The sequence below is a fragment of the Ascaphus truei genome, chromosome 1, assembly GCF_040206685.1.
Source record: "Ascaphus truei isolate aAscTru1 chromosome 1, aAscTru1.hap1, whole genome shotgun sequence".
NCBI classification, from domain to species: Eukaryota; Metazoa; Chordata; class Amphibia; order Anura; family Ascaphidae; genus Ascaphus; species Ascaphus truei.
The window spans coordinates 489,570,773-489,582,934 of NC_134483.1; the positions used below are offsets into that span (position 1 = coordinate 489,570,773).

Genomic DNA, 12,162 nt, shown 5'->3' on the forward strand with positions numbered 1-12,162 from the left:
TGAACCTAATGTATAGTATTGCAAATGAAAAATCCTAAAAGCTGCTTTACAAAATGTCTCTTGGAGAAACATCAATCTAAAGCCATACATGTATTGTTAAGCAACTAAAATCAATATTTTGGCGGGAAACTGAGCCCATCTCATGTTCAAAATTTGTGTTAAAGGTTTTTTGTTATTAAATAAAGAAACAAACAAACAATACCCTCCAACTAATACTTTTTTCCCCCTTTTTTCTTTACAGGGTTTGACCTGGGGGTCCTCCAGAGTTGAACAATGCTAATTTCAGCTTGGAGATCCACCCCCCATTTCCCAAGACACTGGTGCAGTTACCGGAATTACTTCCTGTTTTTTAAAGGGTATTGACCATGCAATAGGAAGACTCAACCAATTATATTGTCTTCCTATTGGCATGAGATTGGGCAGCCATTTTGCTTACAATGGTAGGAAGTTTTAATCCTGTAACTTCACCAGTAAGAATCTCTGGAACTGAGTGTCCTGAAAACGGCGTTCTTCAGCTCTGGAGGCCTCTCTAATTCCCATCCTGTTTTAAAAAAATAAAATAAGGGGGTTGCAGATAAACCTGGTGCGCAAAGATAAGTTAATTAGTGATACAGTAGCTAAACGAAGACAACGCTCACATTTTAGTATGTTTGGGAGATTGTTTCCTAATTGTTGCCAAATTTACATTTTAAGATTTAGGCTATACATGTCACATATTGCTGTGTCCCTATTATGTTTAATGTCAGAGAAATAGAATATAGGGCGCAAGACCGAAATTAAATGGGGCATGTGACGTGCCTCGCTTTACCATTTATCAGACCTTAGTCAGTTCATGGACACATTTTTACAAGTTATCTAAATAGCCTTTTAACACATTTCAAATAACTTAAGATCTGCAGTTAGCCTTTAGGGTTAGTTTTCCACCATTCAAGATGCTAATTATTAAGTGTCATGGTAAAAATGTTACATTTTAAGCTTAATATGACTAAATACATCGGCAGTACTAATAAAATTGATCTTGATTATGATCATTCAAATGTCTGAAGCTGTATCTGCTTTAGCATATCTGAATGTAAAAAAACTCATGGCATTGAGATCAATTGCTGAGTGACAACCATGGTTTTTGCATATTAAACTTCTTTATGCCAAGGTTTGTGGATATTTATAATCTCTAGCATTATGACTTAAGAACTGAGTGGGCAAATGTATTTTTTCAAACATATTTCAGATGATTCAGACTCAGAGCAGACGGGCAGGGCAGAATCTATTCATTAATAAAATAGCTTTTCTGTGGAGGTGGTAGTAGCCTAGTGTATGTGTTTTTTTTGGTCTTTTAATGTCCTTATCACTATTCATCCATCAATATCAAACTAGTGTTTTAATGCACATGGTATGTAAATAAAACTCCCATCACTTGCAAACACCCGTGAACAATTGGTTTTTAGATTGCGTGACAAAATAATGGGGGAATCTTTCCTCCGATACAATTTTTATTTTTTTACATTTTATTTTTTGACGTGCTGAGGGTGAAGACGTAAAAAATCTAAATGAAACCCGTCTACATGAAATGCAGATATTTAACATATTACAGTTGAAAAGCTCAGAGTAACATTTAAAAATAGTTGTGCCGTTTCAGCCCTGTTTAACGGGATGTAAATTGGTTAAAATAAAGCAATTGTAATCCTATTTTAAAGCAGCAGTTCCACTTGATAACTAAATCTCAATGACAAGTTCTGCAGTGCATTTGTAAATGTGAAGTATGCAGTGTGGGGCGTACACAATTTTGATCCTTTTACATAAACCTCACTTGAGCTGATATGTGATAGCACAGGCTCATACAGCTTTACATGCCTCCTAGTGGTTGACATTCAGAAGTTGGAAGGCAGTCTGACATGCTGAACGTAACTAAAAGTTGCCAGGCCTGTGGCAATGTGAATTATATACATTTAAAAAAAAAAAGTTGCAACAGTTTCTTCTAAACCATTTCGAGCCCTTTTAAAATCCACTACTACTGCCACCCCCACAGTATTTCACTTGTTAACAGGGTCTTTGCATTGTGCTGATTTGAAAAATAATAGCCATTGGTGGCAACAAGCTTATTAAAAGTTGAACACATGCGTTAATGAATTTACTGTGTAGTACACAGTTGCATGATGTGAACATTGGATTTTAATGCAAATCTTTCAAATAAAAATCTACAGTATTTTAGTTTGTTGCCATAAATATGGTTTTTGATGAAAACAGCCATCATAGATCCTTGAATTGAGACCTAGTGAAACTATTGTAAACAGTTGCTCCCTTGATGGCTGTCATATCTTGATACCTACAATTAGTTCTAGCAAATATAATCAGGTGCTTTGTAGTTTTGAAACCCTCTTGTCTTACAGATGTGGTTAGGTGTTGATGTACCAAAGAAAGGTAGTAAACAGTCCAAGATGCAGTTGGAGGCCCATCCTGCCCTGCCCTATGCTCTGTGAACTGACCTAGCTAGGCCTTGTTCCTCTATCAGTGAATGCGTGACTCATCGATATGGGCATTTGTGTTGGGCCCATACCAACCTTGTTTAGTCCCACAGTGTTTTATTCGACCCACGGAAGCCAAGAAAGCTGCAGATGAATCCAAGATGAGGTTTGCCCACATAGATGGTGATCATTTGACGCTGCTGAACGTGTACCACGCTTTCAAACAAAGTAAGTATCATTCAGATTTATCTTTCCTTTGGTGTAGTGCATTATTCTTGGTTGTATACTACATAACTTCATACTGATTTGAATGCCAGGATTTTATTTTCACGGGTGGAATTTCAATTTTCTTGCACAAAATAATACCACAATTCCTCTCCGCTTAAGATGACTTTGTTTTGTCTTTAGAATAATACTTGGTGAATTTGCAAAATTCAAGTAGTGAGAAAATGTTTTTTGTCTGTCACTTGTAATATAATTTAAGGTGGATTTCATCACCCTGTTATAGAGTAATGTTGCATCTATACTGTATGTACGTCGTGGCTACATAAAGTAATATCTTGCTTCATCTTTTCTGGAGTTGTGAGGCAGCCATCTTTATTTATTGAGGTATGGTTAATATTCTTGACTGGACTTTCTGATCTCCCTCTTTTCAAGGAATAATTATATACTGCAACAGCAAGAACGGGTTGTTTCACTGGTTTAATTGCTTTTAATAGGTAGTGCATTAGTTTACCACAAATTTTTGAAACCTGATTCTTTTGTGAGTTATTCGAACATGCTGATCATTACATGCCAGGCACTAATACTTATGGTAGCTGCATCATAAATAGTAATACAGTTGTCCTCTCAAAAAAAGTCAATGTTGTTTTGCACACTTATTTAACATTAAACTACGGTATGTACTAAAATGAGAGTAGCGTTTGGGCCTTAAATATTCCAAGGTTTACCAATTGGGCGGGAAATTAAAATCTGTTCTGTTTGTAATTGGAGATTGCAGTAACACAGTATAGGGGGTTGAAACGTTCAATTATTGTACTGCATTAATCTTTCACATAGGCGATAGCCCAACTGACCAAATTAACTTGTGTTATAAAGTGAATACCAGTTGTGCTGTTTATGCAACGCTGGGCTCATTAATTTATATTGGCTATACATTTGTCTTGTAGGGGAAATTATTTAATAGCCAATTTTGATTGCCATTTTGCCAGTTATCTATTTTGTAAGTCTACTGTAAATAAAATATAAACTTGAGGGTTAGGAGAAGGAAACCAGTGACTAGCACGGTTGTGACCTCTCACGCTGCTCTCAATCTCATGCTGTCTCACATGGAACTGCCAGACACGCCTCCCTTCCTCTCTGCAGTGAGAACCGCGGCAGAGAGGCGGGTGTGAGCAGCGTGTCTGGCAGCTCCACAAGAGAATCCACACGCGCAGCCGATTTCTAAGCTGCTCCTCTGATCCCACATTCCGGTACCACGGTAATAAATCATCCCCCAAATCAACTTACCGTCAGTTTTTGTTACCGCAGTATTACTATTATGATGGTATATTGCCCAACACTATGGGCCTCTGAATGGAGATGTTATGAATTAAAGTGCCTGTCTTTATAAGACAGCCAATAAAGTTAGGGGGGGGATTTGGCTTTTGCAGAGCAAGCACTTGCTGAACACGGACCTTGGACAAATGGAAAACCGAACACTTCCCAATTAACTTTAAAAACATAATGAACAAATACTTATCAGGTTTGAGTAAAAAAGGTATCCATCACCCAGATAAGACTCCATAAATCATGTCACAGGCATTAGTTCACTTTGGTCCTAAGAGGGATTGCCCCTTTAACCATTGTCCTGTGTGCAAAGCCTTATTGCTTTAAACATACAAAATATGGGAGAATTAATTATTGCAAGACCTCAAAATAGGACAAACACTTAGCCTTCAATATTTGCTTGAAGACTACCTTCAGCACCATAACAAATCAGTGATTCCATATACTTTTTTTTATGCATAAAGAAAGATCTTGTACACTATATGTAACACATGAAGATTTATACCAAATACAATTATTTTACGTGTAGTTTCCATATGATCAAGGATTCCCCCCCCCCTTTTTTTTTTCTCTTCCAGATCATGAGTCGTCACAGTGGTGTTATGACAACTTCATTAACTACAGGTCCCTGATGTCTGCAGACAATGTACGCCAGCAGCTGTCACGAATCATGGACAGATTTAACTTGCCTCGTAGAAGCACAGACTTCACAAGCAGGGACTACTACATTAATATTAGAAAGGCTTTGGTCACTGGATATTTTATGCAGGTACGATTGGGCATGTGTGAGAGAGTTGAAAATTTGGGAATAAGTTTCAAATGGGGAAACTGTTAAGATTCACTGAAATCGTGCAACAATGTCTTTTAGGAATTGGACTGAAGGGACTTGAGAAAGTAAAAGCAATTAACTATAAATGGATCTTGGCCTCCATACTAGTTTGTTATGAGGAAATTAACTCCTGCCGTGCATGATGTTCTTGTTTTGCTTTTGAGCCCACTTGCATAATGAGATTAAATAGTCTAGCATATGGCACATTGTCAAGTATGTCACCTCAGATTTAGAGAAATATTGAATGCTTGGTGATCTTGGCTTATATGAGACCACATTGAATACATACGTTGGTAATGGTATTTTTATAACAAAACATATATAGTTAAACTGTTACACAGTCATTGTGTTCTGTGCAAACTAATGGCAGTGTGAAGTTTAATAGGGCAAGACAAAGTATTTGATCTCCTTTACAGTGCATTTGTTGATTTGGGAAACAAGACGTAGTCTAAACTTGAGCATTTCAAAATGTTTTACATAAACAGTGTGACCTATCTTTTTGGTTGTTTGTTTTCCCTAATATTAACCTATTAAACATATTACTGGCCAAAGCTGTTGATATTGTATTGTGTAAAAAATAAAAAAAAAGCTTTAATAGTTAATGGTGAGGTTTTTGTTGTGAAAAAGACTGAATTAAACAGGTTAAAAAAAAAATTGCTCCCAAAACGAAAATTGTATTTACAAAGATATTGCATCCACCTTGTGCTTTTGTACGTTTATTTGCATGTAACATTATGTACAGGCGTTACACCATTTGGTAAATGCTGCTGGGGAGTTACTGTTTATATAAAAGTTGCTGTATTCATTTGTAACTTTTATACAGCTGAATAAGTCTTATGAGTATACGAAATACAAGGATTGCTCTATGCCCTTGAGCAATGAAGTGTAAACAAACTTATCTGTGTGCCTTTATTTCACAGCTTTGTAAGAAAGATAATCCTTTTTAATGTCATCTTTCCATTTTCCTTCTCTTAAGGTGGCACACTTGGAACGAACTGGTCATTACCTAACCGTGAAGGACAACCAGGTTGTGCAGTTGCACCCCTCTACGGTTCTTGATCACAAGCCTGAGTGGGTGCTTTACAATGAATTTGTTCTTACAACAAAGAACTATATTCGCACATGCACAGACATAAAGCCTGAATGGTAAGTGTTTAGATTTCTTTATCTGGGTTTTTGCATGTTGCAGCCTTAAAAGAATATGTTCTGGCAAAACAAATTACTCCTGATCCTGACTAGTGCAGTTGCACATGTGTTTAGTTAATTTTATTCCCCGGGAACCTTAAAACTGAAGCCTGGCTCGGTGCCCAAAGAGAATTTTAAGAACCACTGGCCTGCTCGTAGCTGATGCATGTTACTACAAAAGAGTGATCTGTATTTGAGCATGTGGGTTTAGTTTTGAAACTATGGAATCAAGTATGACTGATAGATATTGAATACACTGGCTCCACATTTTAAGAATGAGGTACCATACAGCCTATTGATCACAAGATAAATACAAATTAGTGCAACAGTTTGGGAAATATCTTCAAAACTTAATTTGGTTTATGAAATGTTCATGTAGCAAGTGATTGTATTAGAATATGCCATGTGTTTTTTGGGATCTTGCATCTCAACATTTGGTCTAACGTTTCCACTAGCTTAATTTTAATTTGTCATGCTATATGTATTGAGACATTCTATTGAAGTGAAACCTTATTGATTTAAATTTTAGTTACTGTCTTACCCTGACAGTGGTTAAAGGATCATTAAACACACGAGTGTATTTTATAAATCGGAAGTGGCCGATGGCCCCGTGATCAGCTGAAAACTCCCAATCAAGTCAGTGGGCGTTTTCTTTCGATCACGATGCAGTCAGCTGCCTTGGCACGTCTTGAATAACCTGAAGTTGCATGTATTCATTTTTGTAGTGAGCAAGTCTTAATAGTCCTGTTTCAGACAGCAGTACATAATATCTTAGGTGCTGTGTAGGCACGTATAAAAAAATAAAAATAAATTCACATTACCAAAATGTTCTAGCTGCTTTACTTTGCACAGCTATAAAAGTATATGGTTTGCTTTGCCATTTACACCTTCATATAAATGTTACTTTTACACTTCAAGTACTTCCCAGGTAGGTGGGAAGCAAGGGGTCTCCGGAGATGAACTGCATTATTTTCAGCTCGGGTGCCCCTGCACAGAGATTCACCTCTAAAAGTGCTGTGTATCTAATGCATATTTTAAAGGACCCGCGTGACGAAGGCCAATATGAAGCCGCATGGGATAACATTGCGGCTTCCTATTGCCCTGCAGGACCTTTTTAAAGACCATATTGCGTGCCCAGGTGCAACTGCTAACCTCCACCTTCCACGTGGAAATGCCTCTTAGTACAGCTAACTATTTAAGCTGAATTGTGCAGTTAATAATCTGCTTTTTCTTTTCAGGTTGGTGAAAATTGCTACTCAATACTATGACATGGGCAACTTCCCGCAGTGTGAAGCAAAGAGACAGTTAGAGCGCATTGTTGCCAAACTTCAAACGAAGGAGTACTCTCAGTACTAAGTCTTTGCAAGTTTGAGCTTGTTGTGAGCAGATCGAGAAGATAAAAGAACTCTGATAAAATGTGTACCCTATGTGGTGGTTCAGTGATGGCCTTTATTTGAAAGCTTTTTAATTTTTCTTTCATTACAGTAAATATTACATTCTTATTTCATAAATTAAACATTTATGGTTCACTCCCCTTTGTGTTGACACTGTGTAGCTTGTTCGGAAAATGTCGATCAATGTTTTGCAGTTTATTGGAAGTAGTTCTATATATAACAATGTTATAAACATTTCTCTTGAAATGTTTGAAAATGCTTCTAATATGTGATCGCAGACCATGTTATGCATGATTGTTGTAACTGTTGACATTCCTTTTTAGAAGTTGTGAAATGTTACAACTTGTGCATCTGTAAACCCAACCATCAGCCTCCGTACAGAGGCACTGGCTTCAATAAAGTCTATTTATAGTAACCTGTATTTTTTTTTTTTTTCTATTCAAGAGGAGACTTGTTTATTTCGAATTGCAGTGTCCTCAAAGTAACATTTTACATTTTCCTGACTTATTGTAACTCCTTAAATGTGCATGTTGGTTGTAGGTGTCACGGTAGACCTGACTTGTAAAGGCATTGCAAACACCAGGCAGAACGAGAGTTAAATAAAACCGTTTATTCTGGCTGCAGCCAACAGGGCACAAAACAAGGAAATTACTTGCCACAAACCCTGGGTACAGGAGACTCCTAGCTTGCTAGGTGCAGGATGCTGCCAAAGCTATTTTACCCGTTGTCACCTTGATCCATCCATTCACTAATCACTAGCACAGGATAGCTGCCTCTGGTCCACAGTTGACTTTCCAGTTGGTTTCGTTACTGAGACCAACCATGAACTGGAGCCCGCATCAGCTTGTATAGATCCTCGTCATCTGAAATCATGGAGAATCGTATGCTGAGCAATCAGGACCGATGACGGTGCCGAAAGACAGCCCCCAGGGGGCAGGGTTTTAGGAGCATAGTAAATTGGAAATGACCAATGGGAATTGAGCCAAGTGGGCTAGGACCCAGGCATCTATTCCCAATTACAGCTCCATACCTCCTGTAGCTGTTGGATACCTGTCTACCAGGGAGAGAATAATGCTCTGCTTTAGGAGTATGTATCTCGGAGGCTTACCCATCATCACCATTGTCTAGAGACACTGCACCTGGCCCCACAAAAAGGCTAGTCCCTGACTCACTATGCTAGCCAATGTTAGTGGCCCAAGAACACGAGTCACACGATCTACATGCCCCTCTTTCTCTGCCGTTCTAGTCCCAGACCCTGGCTAAATTCCCACACGCTCGTTGCGTACCTGCACTCGTTTCTTTGAACACTTCTGGAGAATCGCAGACTTCCTTCACTATAAATTTGCTATCCTGTTTCAACCGCCCCTCATGCTAAACAAACCTACCTTTCTTCAATAATCAACATGCACAAGTGTAACCCACTGCGACTCTTCTGTCTTGGACTCCCTACTTAGACCACCCTCTGCTGCCTGTTCTTCCTACTCCATCTCACCTCAGGACATTGCTGACTATTTCAAGGAAAAAGTGGAATCCATATGTTGGGACATCTCTGTATCCTCCCACACCTCTTCCTAACTCCTGCCGCCTTCGACTTCGCTGTCAAAGAGGAGGATGTATTGTTGCTGATCTCTTGTCCCTCTACCACCTGCCCTCGACCCCATTCCCTCCCATCTCCTAAAACCTCTTGCTCCTCCCTCTACTCTGTACCTTTTCCCTGCTCCCTCAAACATGCAACAGTTATACCATTGCTCAAAACCAGCAATCTTGACCCTACCTGTCATTCTAACTATCATTCTGCCTTTTGTCTCAACTCTTTGAACGTCTTGTATTTTCTTGCTTGCTTCAGTTTCTCACCATCTATTCTCTCCTACACACTCTACAATCTGGCTTCCGCACTGCTCACGGCACTGAAACAGCTCTCACTAAAATAACTAATGACCTCCATGCTGCCAAATAGAGGTCATTACACTGCTCATATTACTTGACCTCCCTGCAGCATTTTATACTGTGGACCACCCTCTCCTTCACACTCCATACTCTTGGTATTCGTAACAAAGCTATCCTGGATCTCCTCTTACCTCTCCCATCATACTTTGTCTCTTGCAAACGCCTCTATTGATCTCTGTTGGGGTACCCCAAGGCTCTGTCCTGGGACCTCTTCAATTTTCTCTTTACACACACCTAATCACATCTCTTGGGTTCAAATATCACCTATGCTGGGGACCCACAAATGTACCTTTCAACCCCTGACCTTACACCTACAGTGCAGACCAAAGTTTCTGCATGACTCTCCACTATATCATCCTGGATGGCCCTCCACCGACTTAAACTTGACATGTCAAAAACAGAGCTCCTCATATTTGCTCCCGAACCTGGCCCTACTACCGCCTTCCACATTACTGTTGGAAGTACTATCATACACCCAGTAGCACAAGCATGCTGCCTAGGGGTCAATCTCAACTCTCATTCAAAATGTTGCTAAAACCTGTCGCTTTTTCCTCCAATATTACAGATATGCCCTTTCCTCTGCTTTACTGCTAAAACTCTGACACAGACACTCATTCTCTCCCGTCTTGATTACTGTAACCTCCTGCTGTCCGGCTTTCCTGCCTCTCGCCTGTCTCCCCTACAATCTATCCTAAACGCTGCTGCAAGAATCATTCCACTTTCTAAATTTCTTGTCATCTCCCCGGCTGAAATCCTTCTCTTGGCTTCCTATCAAATCCCATATCGCACACTCAATTCTCCTCCTTTTAAAGCTTTACACTCTTCTGCCCCTCCTTATGTCTCCGCCCTAATTTCTCGCTATACACAATCTCGGCTCTTGCGTTCTGCTCAAGGATTTGTTCTCTACCACTTTTGTATCTAAAGCCCTCCCGTTTTAAACCTTTCTCACTGTCCAACACCTCTGGAATGCCCTTAACCTCAATATCCGACTAGCACCCTCTCTATCCACCTTTAAGACCCACCTTAAAACACACCTACTTAACAAAGCATGAGTTGCTCTGTGGCTGATACTTTACATCTCATACATAAACCATGGCCCCTTGCGCGCACACACCTACCAGAACGCCTTCCTACTGTCTCTGTACGTTCTTCCTACTTACCAATTAGATTACAGGATGGATCAAAAGAAGATCCAAAAAGATTCCTCCATTAGTTGCACTCTGTTTATTTTACAGGTATCGTTCGGACAAATAGTCCATGCATATTCTCAATATATGTAATGGCTTACTATTGTAGCTGAATCAAAAACCCAGTTTAAAATAAAATAATAAAACTTTATTACATCAAATAAGTGACTCTGTGCCTTTTATTTACTGTGTATATTATTTAAAATCCCTACAGGAGTTTTGTAGAATAAATGCTCCAAATACAAAGTTTATAACTTATAAACACAAGTAGTAGTGTCTACGGTAAGGTAGCTTATATCTACTTAGACATCTCAAAATAAGGTAAGTAGCTTTATAATATACTGATGGGACGGCCGTTATTCGAACATTTAATGCGATGTGTAAATCGGAATATCCATGCAATGATGCGCAATTTATTTGAATCGTGCCGACTTAAACACGCGGCTTGTTTATCGTTTTGTCCGGGTCAGTAAAGGGCATTTTAGCGTTGTCTGCAATACCGTCGAGAAACTCAAGTGGGCGATCGCGAGTTGTCATAAAAATCCAATAGCAATTCAATGTCTGTATTATACACAACAGCGTGTGTACTGTACTGTGCATAATACAGTACGCAGAGTAGTGTGAAACGCATAGGCGTCACAGTATCACATTTCTGCGCATTAAACCTTATGATGACCTTTTGAAAATATTTATTTGAACTGATAATCCATTATACAGCGCTCTCGCACCCGCACACAAACAAGGCTCAAGGATTTCAACTTCTTATCTACAGTACACCTCTCCCACACCATTCATTTGTAATGGATGGCTTTCTGGCTTGAATCTTCCCGAGCGTGGCCTTATAGTACATTCCTGCGCATGCGTATACTGTATGACTTCCCCGTAGAAGTTGAAGTCTGAACAGTACTTGTTACAGTACTTATTTTTCTTTTCTCGACATGGGCTTGCATAGCAATTATGGATATTATGAGAATCAAACAGTACTGTTGCTTTTTAATTCCACACTTGTCATGTAAGTTCTTTCTGAGGTGGGTGGCATACTGTAGTACTGTGATTTTTATTTGGGGGTGTGGGGATCAAAACATTATGATGACCAGTTGAGAATGTCTTTGAACTACAGTACAGGTACTCCTTCATACAGCTCGCACCCCCCCCGCACACACAAGGCTCAAGGATTTCAACTTCTTATCAACACCTCTGACAAACCATGCTGTGCAAGTGCGATAAGCTAAGCCCTTCTAACTTGCCTTTTCTTCAACACAACACTCCCCCCCCCAAGTTGTGAGATACAGGCTGAGCTAAGCAAGCCCTTCTAAAACTGCTATTGTACTGTAACAAAACAAGTCAACTTGAAGTTCAAAGCTTAACAGCCCTCAAACAGCCATTCATGTAAATGTACTGTTGCGTGATTATCATGAGCTGGGCAGAAGACATGTTGGATAATCCTTAATGCAGGAAAATAGTATTTTTCTATGGAATTTTATTGCATTATTAACAGAAATGATTGATTAAACAATAAAAATATAATAATTTTTATAAAACATTTTTTGTTTTTGTATATATTTTTTCCCAAACTAATGTGAAGTGCAATGATTTGTAGAACTGTTCAT

General features: G+C 39.1%; 1 protein-coding gene across 2 annotated transcripts in view; it reads left to right on the plus strand.

Moving 5' to 3' along the window:
• The window catches only part of DHX15 (DEAH-box helicase 15), a 30,434-nt gene extending 22,601 nt beyond the window's left edge, over window positions 1-7,833 (plus strand). For both annotated transcript variants that reach the window (XM_075568510.1, XM_075568520.1), the window contains exons 11-14: window positions 2,568-2,690; window positions 4,589-4,779; window positions 5,816-5,985; window positions 7,263-7,833. In XM_075568510.1, the coding sequence (XP_075424625.1) occupies window positions 2,568-2,690; window positions 4,589-4,779; window positions 5,816-5,985; window positions 7,263-7,380 (602 nt within the window). In that variant the 3' untranslated portion in view covers window positions 7,381-7,833. The remainder of the gene's footprint in view (window positions 1-2,567; window positions 2,691-4,588; window positions 4,780-5,815; window positions 5,986-7,262) is intronic.
• Window positions 7,834-12,162: the final 4,329 nt, after the last annotated feature.